Below are 18,299 nucleotides of genomic sequence, written 5' to 3' on the forward strand. Positions count from 1 at the left end.
CCCAGAAGCTCTACTCTCTGGAGCTGCTCAGCCCCTGAAGCAATGTTGGGGGTCACAGGGGAGTGGTATTGGTGCCTGGGGGGAGGAAAGAGCTGTTTCCTGCTTTCTGGCTGGTATGCCTGTCTCCACTGCCTGAACCAGTGGGCTGAGCACACAGGTATAAGCCTCTGTGCTTTGTGTTTGTAGTTGCTCTAGACAGATCTTCCTTCTGGCTGGCCTAACACCAGGTAGGGTTTGCCAGTTTGTGAGCCAGGTGGGGCTGCCTGGGAGAAAGGCGCAGTAGGCTGCCTATCACGGAAGGGGTCCTTGGAGCTGTGTAGGCAGCCAGGGAGCTGGAGCACCTGGACATCGTGAAAGCTCCCAACCTGCTGGACAGAGTGCACCCAGACAATTTTGTCCACCTGTCCTTTCTCCTGAGCAGTAAGCTCTGTGCAATCCTTGTCCCTTTAGCAGCCCTCTTGCTAAGGGCTTCCTTGTTAGGAAGTCTCTCAGACTGCCCACCTCTCTTTTGTCCCAGTGCAGCTGGATATGGATCCCTGCTTTCCAAAAGTGGCTGGAATCTCAGTCTCTCCACGAATTCTGCCTGTCTTAGCTTTCCAATCCCTTAATCACGAGAGTATCATGAAAGCACCATGAAATGTAGGTTTGTGCTCCCAGAGCAGATCTCTGGAGTTAGGTATTCATCAGTCCCAGGCCTCCACTCCCTCTCTGCTCTGTTTCTCTTCCCGTGGGTGAGCTGGGGTGGGGGAAGGGCTTGGGTGCTGCTGGGCCACAGCATTGTTATGTTACCCTGTTCCATGAGGTCTGCTCTTTTCTCCAGGTGTATGCAGTCTGGCACAGTCCTCTTTCATGTTGCTCTTTCAGGATTAGTTGTATTAATTATATTTTCATATTATATTTGGTTTTAAGAGGAAGCCTCTTTCTCACCTCTCACGCCGCCATCTTTAATCCCTCTGGATACATTTTATTTGGGAAAGTAGGATGTGATATGAGCCAAGATATGGAAGCAACCTAAATGTCCACTGATAAATGAATGGATAAAGAAGATGTGGTACATATATGAAATAGAATATTACCCAGCCATAAAGAATGCAACTCTGCCATTTGCAACAACATGGATGGACCTAGAAGGTGTTACATTAACCAAAGTCAGACAGAGAAAGACAAATATCATATGATTTCATTTAAATGTGGAATCTAAAAAACAAAATATACAAAAAGCGAAACAAAAAAAAAAATAAACACAGACAATGGACTGTAGGTTACCATTGGTGGGAGAGGGATGGATGAAATAGGTGAAGGAGATAAAGAGGTACAAACTTCAAAAATAAAATAAATTAGTCACAGAGATAGAAGTACAGTATAAGGAATATAGCCCATACTATTGTAATATCTTGGGATAGTGATAGATGGTAACTACATTTATCATGGTGAACATCTAGTGATGTATGTAATTGTTGAGTCACTATGTTGTATACCTGAAATCAATATAATATTGTATGTCAACTATTTCAATTGAAATAAAGTAGGCAACAAGGGCTAAAAAGTGGGTGTTACTGAGCTCAGTGGAGATGCTGGTAAGATTTATTTTTTAAAAAATAAGGTAGGTGGGGTTGGAATTGAGAACATTAGGGTCAGTGAAGTGGTTTAGATCTATACCTTACAGGACAGAAGGGCCATAGCTATTCACAGGACTTAGAGCATATTTAAAACAAAGACCCATTTACCAATGCCTAGTGACCTCCTTTAACATTTGACCAGGAAGCACTGAGGCTGCAGGTAGAAATCCAGGTTTGTAGCTGGCCTAAGATGCAAAACTGTCTCATCTTTGCCTTCAGAGAAAGAACAAAAATCTGGCAAAGGATTAACAAGCAAGGCCTTTCAATCTGTGCTGTAGACCTAAAAGCTGACTCTTTCCTATAGATGCCTAGGTTCTTCCTAGCCAGTAATATCCCCTCTTCTTGAAATGCATGTTCTATATAAAAAATGCATCTCTTCATGAATCAGGACTTGGCTACACTCTCTATCACACTAAAAAATACTTTAAGATTCCCTTATAGCAGCACCTCAGTAATTCCACTCCAGTTTCCTTAAACCTACAGGAAATAACCACGATGTCACATCCTGAAATTGGCTAAGGCTTCCTAAGGATTAAAGTAGATGACGATATTATAGAAGGATAGATTCAGTACTGGTGGAGATTAAATAGGAAATGTGAAACTTTTGGGCTGCCTACTCCCAAATGGAAAGACTGCCAAATTGATACCTGCTGTAAGTTTTAAGAAATATAGCTGACAGTAAATGATTTTTTGGCAAGAAGGGACTTACATGAGATAAACCAAGGCAGTTGGCATGAGTTATAGTAATATTCATAACCTTTCTGGTTTCCAGTCAGAATTCGCAAGTAGATCCTTTTCTCCATGCTTTTCAAAGTCCTTCCCAATTCCTCATGACAGACTTTTTTTTTTTTTTACTTTTGACCCACATATGTTTTATTTAGGAGCACTGAAGAGCGACAGCAGGGGTCCCGACCTCCTGCTTCTCAGCCCTCCTCAGTCACCCACTCCCCTAACAGTTGGGGGAAGGGTGTGTGAAGAACCAGTAGTCACACCCTTCCACCCCCTTTCCTGGCTACCTACCACCAAGCCTTTAAGAAAAGCAAGAAGATAAAAAGTACAGCACAGGGGAAATAAGCCAGGCAGAGAAAGACAAGTACCAAGTGATTTTACTCATATGTGGAGTATAAGAACAAAGAAAAAACTGAAGGAACAAAACGGCAGCAGATTCACAGAACCCAAGAATGGACTAACAGTTACCAAAGGGAAAGGGACTGGGGAGGATGGGTGGGTAGGGAGGGATAAGGGGGAAAACAGGGCATTACAATTGGCACACATAATGTAGCAGGGGGGAACACAGGAAAGGCAATATATACAGAGAAAACAAGTAATGATTCTATAGCATCTTACTACACTGATGGACAGTGACTGTAATGGGGTATGTGGGGGGACTTAATAATAGGGGGAGTCTAGTAACCATAATGTTCAAGTAATTGTACATTAATGATATAAAAAAAAAGAAAAGTACAGCACAGGGAATATAGTCAATACTATATTTGCATGGTAACAGATGGTAGAACTATATACTTACCATGGTGGGCATATCACAACGTACATAACTGTCAAATCACTATCTTGTAGACTAAAACTGGTATAATATTTATGGCAACTATACTTCAATTAAAAAAAGAGAAAAAAGAAAAGACAGAAGACAGAAGAAGGAGGTTCTCTTCAAGGTCAAAAGCCAATGATCCATCTCCACCTCAGTATTTGTATGTTCATAGGATGAGATTTTCCACTGTACTGTGGCCTGGAGGGGAGGGTCACTCTCCTGGAGTGAAGTCATGGAGACCCTGACACTGAGAGAAGCCAGCGTGTGCCATGTGCCCCAAGCACTGCCAGCTGAAACTGGGGTGGGGAGCTCTCCTTTAGGCCCTTCCCCGAGAGATTTTGATTCAGTTGGTCCAGGGTAGTGCTCAGAATCCATCACTTTAGAATTATCTCCAGATAATTCTAATGCACTCAGTTAATTCATTCATTCAGTGCATCTCTGTGCATTCAACAAATATTTTTTAAGTGTCTACCCAGCCATTATATATTCATATACAAAACCACACATATAACCCCAGTCTTTGTGAGACTTCCATAACAGAGCAGACAGAGATAATAAACACAAGTAAAGCATAATTAGAAATTGTGGTTAAGTGTTGGTCCATGTTCTGACTGGCCAAATCCCACCATGGCCAACAAGAAAGAGAAAAAACAACTCCAGAGAAGGATGTAGCCCCCCCTCCCTCCTCTGCCTTTCTTTTCTTTTCTCTTCTTTTTTCTTATTTTTATCTGTTCTTTTTCTCTAACACCCCCTCCCTTATCTACCTGACCCATCTCTGTGAACCTGTTAAAATAAAAACATCAGCTGCTCGACATGCTGCCTCCCACTCGCCTAGTCCTCACCTTCTGAGAGGCAGGATGGTGCTGCGGCAAAGCAGCGGATGTTCAAATTCTAGTACTCATGCCACCGTTACCCTGCGAGGTGACCTGGGCAAGTTGTTAGCCTTCTGGCTAACTAGTCCTAGGATTTTTACTGGTTTAAATTGGATAGCTTCTGAGGTTTTCTTCCCCAGCCCTTGATCAATCAATTGCATGATTTTCAAGCCTCTCAATTTGTGCTCAAATGTACTCTGAAAGAACCACAAGGATGGTTTTGTCTCTTTGTCCACCATTAGCTTGTTCACCTTCTTCACCTGTGCGATGTCTAACATCAATCGGACCCACTCAGTACTCATGTCCATAGTCAGGCACTCACAGGCATCTATCTCCTCTCTGGAGACCCCTAGAAGCTGCAATCCAGTAAAGCTGAAACCTCAGCTTCCCCCCCTTGTCTGCAGGCCCTCTGACATCTGCCTCCTACAGCATCTCTACTATTCTTTATTCTAGAGACAAAAGACAAGCTGTTTTATAACTGACATATCCTGACATTTATATGCAGCTTCCATACCCGAAGAGCTCTTCCAATCAAGTTTCCCTGGGTTTTACTTATTTACTTTTTTACTCTTAGCTCCAGAATCACCATCCTTTGCATGATCTATATGCCTATCAATTAAAGTGCTATGTCAAGTGCAGAGAAAGTTCTTCAGATGGATGAAAAACAATTTAAAAAGCCAAGACGATAGTCCAGTCCCACCCCCTAACTTTTGAACAGGAGGGGATAGAGGACATAGAAAGATCTGGATTCAAATCTCACCATCTGTCTGTTATATAACCTTGGCCAAATTATTTAACCTTTATGTCTGTACATATTCAGCAGCATAAAGCCACCAGCTGTATCTACGACTTAGAATTTCAATGAGAATTAAGTGAAATAATATATGCAAAGTGCCTAATACAGTACCTAACACACGGAGTGGGGATTCTTTAAATGGGCTTTTTATTACAACTGATTTTTACCTAATGTCATCTCTTTCTCCATTTTCTCAAACATACAAATTTTTAACATCTAATCCATGAACTAAGTCTTTTATTTACTATTCTAATTTCCTTCTTTTTTTTGTTTCTGACTCTAACTTTTTACAATTATGCCCTGGATGCCTTTTCTTATATCTATTTCATATATATATAAAATACAGCTGTAGGATCATGTCTATATACATGTTAATGAGGATACAGGAATCTACGAATAAATGTCAATACATTTTCTCCATTCTATCAACATTTTGGGAAAATTAAGGGGAGCGTTTTCTCCACATATCCACCTTACCACTCCCCAAAGCAAAAACAAAACCCAGAAATTTTCTCTATTGAGATAAATATTGCCCACAGAGGCTGCTTCAAGCAGATTGGCATGTCCTTGTTAGAGTAGATAAAAGACTAAATAGGTGGCTTTGGACTGTGCCAACAGGTGCAGCCCCTGTGGACTGAGATGAGAAGGCTTGTGTCAAGTGAGCAGAGGGCAGCTTGACGTTAAGCAAGGGAGGGCGCTGCCTGGGTTGTATGTGGACACAGGAACCTAAAGAGAAGAGTGAGAGGCAGGTGGTGTCACAAACTCATTGCTGGTTTCAACTTGAGAAATTAAGATCTTGCAGTGGTATCTAGTAAAATACACACTGATTGGTCCCCATTTATCTTTTACATTAGCGTAAAAGAAAGCAGCATTTGACAAACACATTTTATTTCCATGTGTATTTGTTCAGCTAACTGACTTTTTCTTCACAAGGGAAATACCATTGTTTTTGTTTTTGCTTACTTCTCCTCTAAGACGTCACATTGCACGATAATTTCAGTCTCTAGCATAAGAATCTTTAGGTCCCCAAAGAACCAATTTCCTCAGAGGCAACCTTGTACTTTCAGTATTTGCCGCCTGGCTCCCCTAACATTGCTCAGGGGAGAATAGTTAGGTAATTGTCTCTGTGGTACCAGGAAACGAACTGCTCAGCAGTTCAATGCACACAGCTATTTGCAAAGCACCTGATCCTTTACCTCAATACTGGCTCTCCATGAAAGCCATCTTACAGAAAAGAAGAGCAGCTGATTAGAAACCTCAGCCCTGGGTACATTTCAAGGCCTGGCAAAGCTAAGTTCCCAGAGGCTGGACAACATCAATATGAACAATCTCTAAAGCAGGCCTGGATCTACGAAGGTGCTCATGATCCAGGGAAAACTCTTGATTTGGAGGACAAGAAAAGCAAGCTGAGGGGACTTCACCATCCACCATCCCTGAGACAGAAGTTAAAACGACTGTTCGGCCTCCCTTGCCAGAGTGAAAGGAAATAACCCACATGCTCGTAATTGGCTTATAGCCTAGTGAACCCATACCAAGGTACTGCCAGAATAAAATTCGGACCTGCCATCTGTTCAGAAAGCTAGAAAAACAGCTGAGAACCTAACCAGAGAGGCAGTAAAATGAGTGACAGAAGCCAGGGCTGCCTGGCTTGCAATCCTGCTTTACAATTTGCCAGCAAGGTGACCTGTGGCAGGTTCTTGACTTGTCTGTTCTACCCATCAGCTTATGCTAAGTAAAATGGAAATAACACTAGCAAACATCATGGTATTGCTGTGACAAGTAAATGAGTTAGCATGGAAAATGCTTAGATCAGTCCCTGGCACTCAGAAGGCACCATGGAGGTGGATATTTTATGTGAACATCCCTGGGAGAGGAATGTGCAAAATTCTATTTTTCTGCATCAGAGTGAATTACGGATTTCAGTATAAAATTGCTATTGAAATTGTATAAAAAAGAGTTCACTTTTTTCCTATTTGTTCAATCAAAAAATACTTCAAAGATATTTTAGAAATAAAATATTAAAATATTATTCTAAATGTAAATGAAGCAACCTAAGTGACCATCAGTAGATGAATGGATAAAGATGTGGTATATATACACAATGGAATACTATTCAGCCATAAGAAACAAATCCTACCATTTGCAACAACATGGATGGAGCTACAGGATATTACGCTCAGTGAAATAAGCCAGGCAGAGAAAGACAAGTGTCAAATGATTTCCCTCATTTGTGGAGTATAACAACGAAGCAAAATTGAAGGAACAAAACAGCAGCTGACTCACAGACTCCAAGAAAGGACTAGTGGTTACTAAAGGGGAGAGGTGTGGGAGGGTGGGTGGGGAGGGAGGGAGAAGGGGACTGAGGGGTACTATGTTTAGTACACATGGTGTGGGGGATCACGGGGGGAACAGTGTAGCACAGAGAAGGCACATAGTGGATCTGTGGCATCTTACTACACTGATGGACAGTGACTGCATTGGGGTGTGGGTGGGGACTTGATAATATGGGTAAATGTAGTAACCACATTGTTTTTTCATGTGAAACATTCATAAGAGTATATATTAATAATACCTTAATAAAAAAATTTTTTAATGTAAATAACAATTATTAGATGGAGACTTATACTTTCTCGTCCTCCCCCACAAAAATAGATTTACTAAAAGAGTACCTTGTTTTCAGTATACTTCTCAGTAATTTATCCAATATGTGAAATCATTTCCAAAGCTCTGTTTCTTCAGTGCTTTAAGAATATTAAGGTAGGAACCTGAAGACATAGGTGCTAGACTGGCTTTGCCACAAACCAACAGCATGAACTTAGGCAAATTACCTTAGGGCTGTATGAATGACTCTCTATAGCATCTTTACTTTTTTCATGTCCTTACAAAACAGGGAAGACTTCAGAGACACAGCTGAAGTATGCACTTCTGCATTTAAGAGGCAATGGGGTACAAATCACTTACATACACCTCACTTCAAGCCATTTTAAGGAGAAGCTTTAATATGCTTCCCCTCACCTTGGCTTTGTGTCGCAGCCAGCACTGGGCTTTCTATGTGGATTTCCAATTACATGGTTATGTTGGGTGATGTTCTTCACATTTGTGTCCAGTAATACCAACTTCAAACATCTCCTTCCCTTGAGTCCAGCAGGCCATGTGATATAACAGAGCAAAATTAACCTGATGTGCTCTGACCACAAAAATGTGCTCTGCACACCACCAGCATCCCTTTGAGCTGTTCGCAGGTTTCTGCCCTGTACATATTTCTCTGCCTTTTTACTCTGGCTCCTTATAAACTCATGCTTCTGAAATCCTCCATGTTTGCAGGTGCTTCTATGCTCTTGCTCCACATTTCTGTGCCCTTTTCCCTTAAAAGTTTTGTGTTTTTACTGATCACTTAACATTGACTATTTAATACCTTTTTTGTCCCTGTCTCTATAAAAATTAGTAATCACAGCTTTATGTGATATGGAGAAAAAAGAAAAAAAGCTTTCTAAAATCTCTTTCTCCTTAAAGGTCACTTAATATATTAGCATGATTCTACTGAGCATAGATGGCTCTATTTAAGATCACTTAAATTAAAAAAAAACTATTTCAGGTGTATAATTTATCATTTCTATAACTATTTAGAGCACAAGGTAATGGAGCCATAGGGATGATTATTACGTTGCTTTTGCCTACTTGGTATTTTTTAAAGGAAGAAATAAGGAAATGTAAATTTTGAGAAAAAATATGAAGGGGGGATATGCTTAAAATTATTACAATCATGTCAATACATTTAAAGAAACTGAGCTCTATTTCTACTAATTTTGATTATATCTAATTTGAAAAGAGTGATGAGAAACATTTTTAGTTGAACTGAGTCACACATATTTTATAGTGTCTTAGAAACTATAATTTGACACTGAATTGTGTCTTCCTTTATTTTCCATTTTATTTACATTTTGGTTTTCCCCTTTAACAAAAGTAGTATGTGATTATTAAAAAGATTTTTTTCAAATATTTTAGAAACATGTAAACTGGGTTGTGAAGGGCCTCTGTAAGTCTAACTACCCAACATATGCACACATGCAAAATAATCTCTGTAAGCTGCTGTGTATATTCTTCCAGAACTTTTTCCTGTACATATACTAGCATATATGTCAGTAATCAGCATGTTTTTAAATAGAGAGGATTCCATCACTTACCAAAATAAGCCCTGATATTAGTGAGGATGTGCCTGTCAGGGCCACGTAGAACTTCGGTGTTAATGTGTTCAAAAACATGCTCACTGGAAGAAAAAAAGAGAGAGAGAGAAAAAGGGAGAATAAGAAATGCATGAGTATGCCAGTAAAAATGACTGTTCCATTTTTTTCTTTCTGGTAAAATCATTTGTTTCTAAGAATCCTTAGAACCATTAAAATGGTATAACATTACAGAAGCTCAGGATACTAGATATCAAGTTATATATCCTAAAAGGAAAAAGCTACATACAAGATAATACAACAGCTTTCTAGTTTCTGCCTCCCAAAACTACTGTTGTGAATGGTTTTCATGGACTTGTAACCACTGAGGAATCTAATCAAAGCTGGTTACTAAGCTGTCAGTCAGAAAGAGAAAATGCCCTTATATGTTATATGGTACCCAAACATCAGAGTCCTTGGTGAAACAATAAGCAATATTTCAACCTTAGAACAAATGAAAGGTAACTAAACAGTTACTAAAGTAATACTATGGTTATTCTCTAGAAGGAAGGACAAACAGACAAAAGTTAGCATATATTAGTAAAAGTCTTTTCAGCTTAAAAGGTCAATTGACTTCTCATCAAACAATTGGATTCAATGAAAAAAAAAAAAAGATGAAAAATAAACCACTAAAAATGAATGTGCTGTCTGCACTTTCCTGACCAGCTCCTGCCACTCTGCTCATATCAACTATATAGTTGATCTGGTTGCCCAATAAGTAAGGTTCACTTACACATTTTATAAACATATTTTAAGTCTTTATCACTTACAACTAGATACTGCACAAAACTTTATTACCCAAATAACAACTGTCCCAAAGGGCTTTTTGCACACATATTCACATTTCTTTATTGAATTTGTTTGTGGAAGGGGACCACATTCAGTCTAGTTTTAGAATGAAGGACATGTGACAGAGGACTTTGACAACATTGGGGAAAAAGCTTTGGCATTTATCCTGTGTGCAGCCCAGAAAGCAAAGTCACCAACATGAACAGAGATGATGAATGAGATCCCACGTTCACTCATTCAACAAATACTTCTCTCTGTTTATGAATGAGATCATGGACAAAGAATAGAAGCATTAATCAAACACAATTCTCACCCTCTAAAAGGCCACAGTCTAGCTGGGAAGCAGGCAAGTAAACAACCAATCACCATAAAGTCTGATGTGCATAGACAAGTCTTGTGCATAGGATTTTAGGAAAGCATATAAAAGGGATGCTCCTTGGGCTGGGGGTCAGGGAAGGTGTCCAGGAGAAGCACCAGCAGGAGGTGGGACAGACGTGCCATGTGAGGAGAGGAAGGGGCTTGTTTTGAAGCACTAAAGAAAGAGCACAGCCTTTCCAAGCAACTGCCACATTGAAGGAAGGGGCCTGAGCTATGTATGGACCGACGCTTCACAAAGATCCGGGTGTGGAAGGGTCCACTGATGTCATCCTTCGTGGCTACCAGACATCCTCTCAGTGGGCTCTCCTCCCCTCACACCCACCCTTAAGTGAATCAGTTTGACTTACGGTCCGTCATCTGTAAGTCCACAGGAGTCTGGACTCACACACTGTGCTCAGTCAGTAGTCATGACTGGCCTCGCTGGCCTTCTCCAGGGAGCAGTCAAGCCCAGGCCAGAGGCAAGAGGAGACTCAGCTGAGCGGAGGATGGCTTTGCTTGGCCATTGGAAAACCAGAACCAAAGTGATTTGTCATTTCTCACCCAAGTCAGTGGACGGAGGCAGATTTTTAAAAAAGGAAAAAAAAATCAAACAAACCAAGAGATTGTAAATTACAGTCTGATTCTGAGGTGCCCAAAATGATCAAAATGCCCCTCCTCACACTATGAATGATCCACATCCACCATGATTCTTTTTTCAAGTCACCATAACAGAGTACTAACTTTATTATTTTATAGTCACATCTGCACCATATACTTTAAGTAAGTTTCTGGGGACAAAGTGAGCATAGAAGTCAATGAAACTTATTTGTTAAAGAAAGAAGAAAAGATTTTCTTGAACTGGAAGTGCTTTAGTAGCCCTGCTGTTAACTCCCCAGCAATAAAAACATAAAGCCATGGAGGGGAAAGACAGTCTCCTGAAAATCACTGATCCACTGGTGGCAAAAGACTCAAGAGCTAATTGATAAGTGGAAAAAAATTTAAAGACATAAAAAATCCTAGCCATTTGTTTTATTTAATTAAGATTATATCACAACAGTAATTAATAATTAAAACATACTTGTCTATTACATGCAGTTATTGAAAGCTCCTACAGTTGGGAAAGAAATGGAGACACAAATAGAGAACAAGAGAAGCAGAAACAAACATTTAGAGAGTGGGGGGTGCTCATCTAACAACCCATTAATCTTACAGTCTTCCTGGATATTCTGGCTAAAATCATGAAGACGTGGCATTTGGCAACTCTGGGCATAAATTTCAACAAAGTACTTGCATTTAAAGTTTATAACAAAGCACTTAACATATTAGAGAATTTAATTCTCACTTCAACTCCATGAGGTGAATATTGTTATTCATCTATTTCACAGCTGGAGGCTGGGCAGAGACCTGAACACCAGTCATCCTGGCCCCAAACCAGGCTCAGGGCATCACAGGGTGCAAGTAGGGCTATTTCTGAAAAGCATTTAGGAACAAAATTGCAAAAGGAAAATAGTAGCCCTTAATTAGAAAAGGAGAGGAACTTTTAAATTAAATGATACTAAAGGATAGATATTCTTAATACTATACTTATTTTCACTGCTGACCTTTAAAGATAAATCCACTATGATCTTACCATCAGGGTGTACAGCCCCAAGTAGAAAGGCAGGAAGCCACCCTGAGGGGAGAATCTAGAGATCTAAAGAATCTAGAGAATCTAGAGAATCTAAAGATCCCACCATTAAATTAGGAGGGCGGCACACTGCAGGCTGGACTGCCTTAAAATCAAGGTATATACTGACTGGTTTCATCAGGGCTGCAAGTGACTACTTTTGAAACATATGAGGGTTTGATAAAGTACCTAAAAATGGGACTAGAACCTGTGGGGTATGAGCTTTGAAACAAAAACTGGATTTTCCTCAAATCTACAGACACATCACCATGCCCTCCATACCTGCTGGGAATAGGCAAAAAACTTAAAAACGAACAGGCAAAGATTAATCTAAATTTGTGGAGAATAAATACATAAAATTTCACTAAGGTCCTACTTCAACCCAGAGACAAAAACTTAATAAACCAGAAGGCTTTTCATTTGATCCAGCTGAGCACTCCTAACAGGTCACTGCTCAAATAATAGGTCATCAGTTATTCAAGGCAGCTCGGACTTCATGATGGAGCATTCTGAAGATGCTGAACTTGAACTTGGCACAGTCTTCTCATAAAGTAAAAGAGCAAATGGGAAGGAATTAAGCATTGCCTGAGAAGAAACTAAGTAGAAGGACTGAAAATCAAATGCAGATAAGAAGATACTACAACAGGTCAACTGTGGGGAGTGAAGAATCACTCCTGCGAGCAGGAACTAGACTATGAGAGGACTTACTCAGCAATCATGTGCAATGGCCCTGCGAAGCCACATCTGTGAGAAGTCAGCCATGTTTCTGGCTGTTATGACAATAACAGCCTTCCCCATATTCTTCAGAGCACAAACACCACCCCGCAAATCACACTCCTGGAAAAGACCTCTGTAAAACAGAGTGAGTACATAGTCCTGTCCCTTTGTCTCCGTAGATATATTCCACACAGAGAAGCCCTGGAATGCAGAGGCTAAGGCAGTATCAAAGACTTGGAGATACTGACTAAACAGAACTGAATAAGCAGCGTGATAAAGTCTAAAACACTAAAAAATATTGGTCTTCTCTGTCCTGTGTCCCTCTTAATGCCGTGCTAAAACAGGGCATGTGAAATAGAAAAACCTGAAAAGTTGTAAAAAAAAACATCAGCAATCACTGAAAAGGTTATGAAAAAAAAAAGCCCTAAGATAGAAAAGTTAAAGAAACTACGTTAATTTAGGTTGGATGGGGAAAAAGTTGAAAAGATTTTATGTAAAAGTATTATGCCTGGGAAAGAGACCAGGGTTAGAAGACTTAGTTTCTGTATATGAAATTGACAATGGTGTGGTGGCCCTGGGAAAGTCCCACAGCCTCCAGGGCTTCTCTGAGGCCCAGAAGCAATGTGTGTTCCCTTGTAACTTCAGCCCTACTGGCAGAGTGCCTACCCTGGCCAGATGCTGGGGAGAGAGTGGCGAATGGCACACTCTTCCAGCCCCCAGGGACTCAGTCCTTAGGGTGAGGGAGACAGTGCACAGGCAAGCATCAAGGAGGACCCCTGAGGGAGGTATGAGGACACAGGGCACGCACAGGGATTAGGAAATCCAGGAAAGTTTCTGTCAGGAAAAGGCGTCCCATCTGAGGCTTGTAGCCTCAATCAGGAGTTATCCTGGTGAAGCACCTGTTGCTGCAGACGCACGGGGCCAGTGAGAGGTAGGGCTGTGGAACACTGCATGAAGAGAACTGTGGTCCCAGGCCTGACAGTGTCTTCCAGGGAAGGAAAGGGAAAGGCCAGGCAGGTGCCGTGGAGTTACATATGCATGTTGAGGCACTAGCGGATAATTACTGTTAGACATGTCAAAGTCCTAAAGCACCTGCTATACAAACACATTGAAAACTGACTGACTAGTAGTGAATGGCTATTCTCAGATGAGACAGATTCCAATTGCATTTCTAAATCTTGAGGGTGTTAACCATTGTTTGATGTTCTCCAAAATTATTTATGGAGGACTTTTCTCATACAATTTTACACAGGAGTGGATAAGTAGATGTAAAATGAGTAGATGCACAATGCCACCAACAGAAAGAATACTTAAGGGATAGGGAATTCTGGTTTACTTTTCTAAGCAATAAATAAAAGTAACATTTATCTCAACACAGGTGAAAGTCTATACTTTTCAGGCTGTTTCACTGTCTATAAAATAAGAGTAAGAATATGTGTCTCACAGTGTTGTTGTGAGGACTAAATGTGATAGTGTAAATGTAGTGCCTAACACAGCAGACCTCATCAAAGAATATGTATCATTATTGTTATTTATGTTTATGTTACTCTCTCATTTGTGATTTTGCATTCTATATTACTATGGCTATAGGAAGCAGAGGAGGCTGCACTGAACATGTAAATAATAACAGTAGCAGCAGTCACACCAGCATTTACTGAGCACCTTCTGTATGCCTAGCACTCAGGTACAGACTACAGCCCAAGAAATAAGTTGCCTGCACCGTGATTTGTCCTACACTAAACACAGATACCTGTAGAACAAATGAAGAGCCAGTGGGTAGAAGCTCCAGTTAACCAGATTCTACTTGCATGAGATGGTAATAAACTTGAGGGTGAGTTTGAAGGCAGCCCAGCCATTTTAGAAGGCAAAGAAATTGCTGAATCTCTGAAGTCTACCACGTGATTCTAAATCTCTGATCTCTGCCTAACTAGATGCTATGGGAACAACCAAATCAGCCACAGGCCAAATGCGAACCACCTGCAATCCTGTTCCTTAGTTTTCTTCAAGTCCCCTTGTGACTTATGACATAAACTACATTAAAGCCAAAGCTGTAACCCAACCCAAACATGCTGGTTTACAAATGTTTTAATTGTAAGGGATGAATAATCAAGGCCATAATACCTTCTAGACCCTGAGACACGGACATCAAGGTGGACTAGCAAACTGTTCATTTCGTACAAAGCAACATTACTGATTTAGTTACAGAAAATGCAGAGTCCCACATCTATAGAAAGTACATTAAGGAGCATGTCAGTGTTGCAGGAACCTTCTATCAGACTGTTTTCTCAGACCTTCAAAATGGAGGAGGGAACACACTGGGATAGTTTAATCCATCATTTGCATTTTTCCATGTGAGAGCAAAGAATACTCTCTCTTCTTTCACTGTTTTGTTCTTTTCTGCTAGCCTCTCTTCTTCCCATCAGCTTTCATTAAGTAAATTTACAACTTCACTTCTGCTCTTCCTCATTTACCAAAGAGCAAGAAAACGAAAATTAGGTTTAATAGCTTAACTTGCACACATGCTAATTTGAACAGATTTTCCAGATAGCACACTTTGAAAATTCAAGAACTTGCCCTTTTTCTCAGAATGACAGTGTGACTGACAAGCCCCAGGTGACCCCCAAAGATCCCTGCCTCCTCTTGAATGTGGATGGGATGTGTGACTTGCTTCTAACAAACAGATACGTAAGATAGCATCTTGGTAGTAGACGTGCCAGAGATTCTCTTTGCTAGTTTAATGAAGTACAGGGCCCTGCTGAGAAGCCCCTGTGGCAATGGACTACAGGCAGCCTCCAGGGGCTGAAGCCAGCAGCCAATAGGAAACTGAGCTCTGGGGTCTACAGCAATGATTTCTGCCAACAACCTGAGTAAGCCTGGAAGTAGAGACTCACTCAGTAGAGCCTGCAGGTAAGATCACAGCCTGGCTCACACCTCGATTACGGCCTTTGAGACCCAGAGCAAAAGACCCAAGGAAGCTGTGCTGCACTCCTGATCCACTGTGAGATAAGGTGTGCTGTTGTAAGCTGCTACATTTGTAGTAATTTGTTTTGCAGCAATGTAATACTGATATAATCATGTATACTTCATGGAAGTGAAAGTCAGTGTGGACATCTGATAACTGGCTAACTGCAGTATGTGCAGAACTGGTGTTAAAATACTCCAACTCTACCTGCCCAAGAACTTTTTTCTCGAATGTTCATAAATAAAATGCAGCTTCAACCTCTGCTGCCATGACAACATGGCATTCTACACACTGATCTGTAACTGTCTTTGCAAATCCACTAATACTGAAGAAGCTGAGAGAAACTTTTTTAAAAATATGCAAATCAAGTATCTCTATTTTACCCCAGTAAATGATCTTTTTTTGCTCTAGGCACATTTTACATTTACAATACTTGTATGTTTCAAAAAAAAATCAGTTTTACATCTGGGCACAGCATCAGTTCAATAGAAGCTGAAAAGCATGCCACAAGCACTTTGCTCCCTGGTTTCTGCTTCCCTTCTCCTTGCCCTCCCCCAGGGCTCTGATAAGGTCTCAAGCTTTTGTGCATCACAATTCCCTTGATAAATTCTGCAGCATTTACCCTTGCAGGGGAGAAAAAGACATGGAAGTATATTTTTAGACCCATTCCTATGGCAAGAAACCCTCATAAATCATTCTGTCTAGTCTCCCCTGACCCCTGATGTTGCCTTGGCAACTTTATAGGTGAACTGTTTCTGCTTTATTGGGCATCTGGCTCTATTGAGGAGTGGAGCCCAGCACATTCTTTCTTTCTTATCTCAGCTATAATCTGGGAAACTATATCCGAGTGTTCGGTCTCCATGGCTCCTTGTCCCTTTCCAGAGGGAGGCCATCTGTCAAGCCACGAAGGACTGTCAAAAGCCCAGTCATACACAACTTCAGTAACCCTCAAGGGCAAGGGAAGCAACATCTCAGATGATTAGTTTTTATTTACAAGCAGGCTGTTAATAAGGACCTATATCCTGGTCAAGAACAGGAGAGATGCCTATATAAGTCTGACATCTTTAGCCATTTAAAATAGGTTTTAATTTAGGGCTAAAGGCCACTTTATGAGTCTTTCTGCTTATAAACTGTTTGACATCAGGAAAAAGAAAAGACACTCTCTAGGGGGAGAAAGCCTTCGCTGCAGTTGTGCTGCAGAGACAGAGACCTCTAGCCTCGAGCACTCACTGTGTCTCAAACCTCCAGAAGGCAACACAGAGCCTGGTCCACAGAGGTGCTCAGGGTTTGATGGACGCTGAGTGACTGCACAAGGGCAGGTGCTAGGTGATAAAACTGTACCAACCATACCCCAGGACTTCAGGTAGAAAACTTCCTATATGTGGCGAAATTGAAAGTCTTTGATGGCTAGGACCTTGTCTTCTGGTTGGGGGTGGCAGGGGAGTGGGGAGTATGTTTCTATCCCCAGAGTACCTATACAGTGTGACTTTTTAGACTGAATGACTATAACTCACTGACTGAGAAGGCCCCAGACATACTTAAACTATCCTCATACAGCAAGACCTTGGCTATGTAGAAGCCTTAGAAATGAGTCATTTGGGACAATTAAGGACTTAGCGTATTAACACCACAGATGCTTTTCTTTTTAAGCAATTTTAAAAGGAAATCTTTCCAAAATTAAGGATACTTGACTGTATCCTTTAACAGAATATCCTGAACATACTTCAGTCCTTAATAGATGGCTCTAAGTCATCAAAATTAACACAAATTATAGTACTGTGCAAGCATGCAGTAATATTTTCAGAAACTGTTAAAGTACTCTATGGTTTTTACCTCCAAAATGAAGTGATCCCAGACTGATGTATTTAAAAAAATTTTTTTCATACTATTTTGTTACCTGATCTGCTATCAGATATCAACATTATTTGCTGTTGTTGTGTGCCTGCTTCAAGTTGCTTTTTCTCCTCCTTAACATGCCACTTAAAAATCTATTGTGACTTCAAAGGCGGATAACCAACTTTGGCAATTCAAAAAATATTTATGTTAATGTGTTCCAGGCACTGTGCAAAATGCTGGAGATACAAAGATATATGATATACAGTTCTTGTCCTCAAGGAGCCCTTCGCTTTGTGGAAGAGGCTGGTAAGGAAACAAATTAACAGGCAGTTTTAACTGTGAGTGTTGCTCTGGAAAAACAGTGGTGGTACTCCTAATTCAGCCTCAGGCTGGGGTAAGAACAGAAAGTGCAACAAAGAATGTTCCTTTGAGAAGGCTGCTGCTAAGCAGAGCCCCAGAGGATGTGTACTGTAACGATATGAAATAAGACCTGAGGTCTCCTGTTGGTAACTCTCTGATGCTCATCTGTATGTGCTACATAGACACTGATGTGTTTTTTTCTTAGAGCGTGGTTATTTTACAGAACTGAAAATGACTGAAATGCTGAGTTCTTGAAAGGTGAGATATCACTGTGGTGAGCTGTAACACATGCTTGTATAGTATGGCTGTAAAGAGTGCTGTAAAAGGCTCACTGGTTCTCATTCCCAGTGGCTCTTGTTCACACTGGAGCAAAAGGCTCCTCAGCTTCAGCTATGCAAACAAAATGTGCTTGGACTTCACCAGGATCTTGAGGAAAACTTGGTCACCAGCTCCTCATTGACCCCTCCTTTACTGGATAAAAAATATAGACAGAAGCCTTAAAGGTTTGATTTAGGAAGATTAAATGCCACAAAGGTGAATGTAGCAATTCGTTACC

At 40.7% G+C, this 18,299-nt stretch overlaps 1 protein-coding gene across 10 annotated transcripts in view; it reads right to left on the reverse strand.

Annotated features, from left to right (window-relative positions):
* ST7 (suppression of tumorigenicity 7) overlaps positions 1-18,299 on the reverse strand; it is a 250,044-nt gene that overhangs the window by 114,890 nt on the left and 116,855 nt on the right. For all 10 annotated transcript variants that reach the window (XR_012132173.1, XR_012132172.1, XR_012132174.1 and 7 more), the window contains exon 2: positions 9,021-9,103. Coding sequence is in view for 7 of the 10 variants with exons in the window: in XM_037023506.2 (XP_036879401.1) it covers positions 9,021-9,103 (83 nt within the window). In the remaining 3 variants the exon portion in view is untranslated. The remainder of the gene's footprint in view (positions 1-9,020; positions 9,104-18,299) is intronic.

The sequence above is a fragment of the Manis javanica genome, chromosome 6, assembly GCF_040802235.1.
Source record: "Manis javanica isolate MJ-LG chromosome 6, MJ_LKY, whole genome shotgun sequence".
Lineage (NCBI taxonomy): Eukaryota > Metazoa > Chordata > Mammalia > Pholidota > Manidae > Manis > Manis javanica.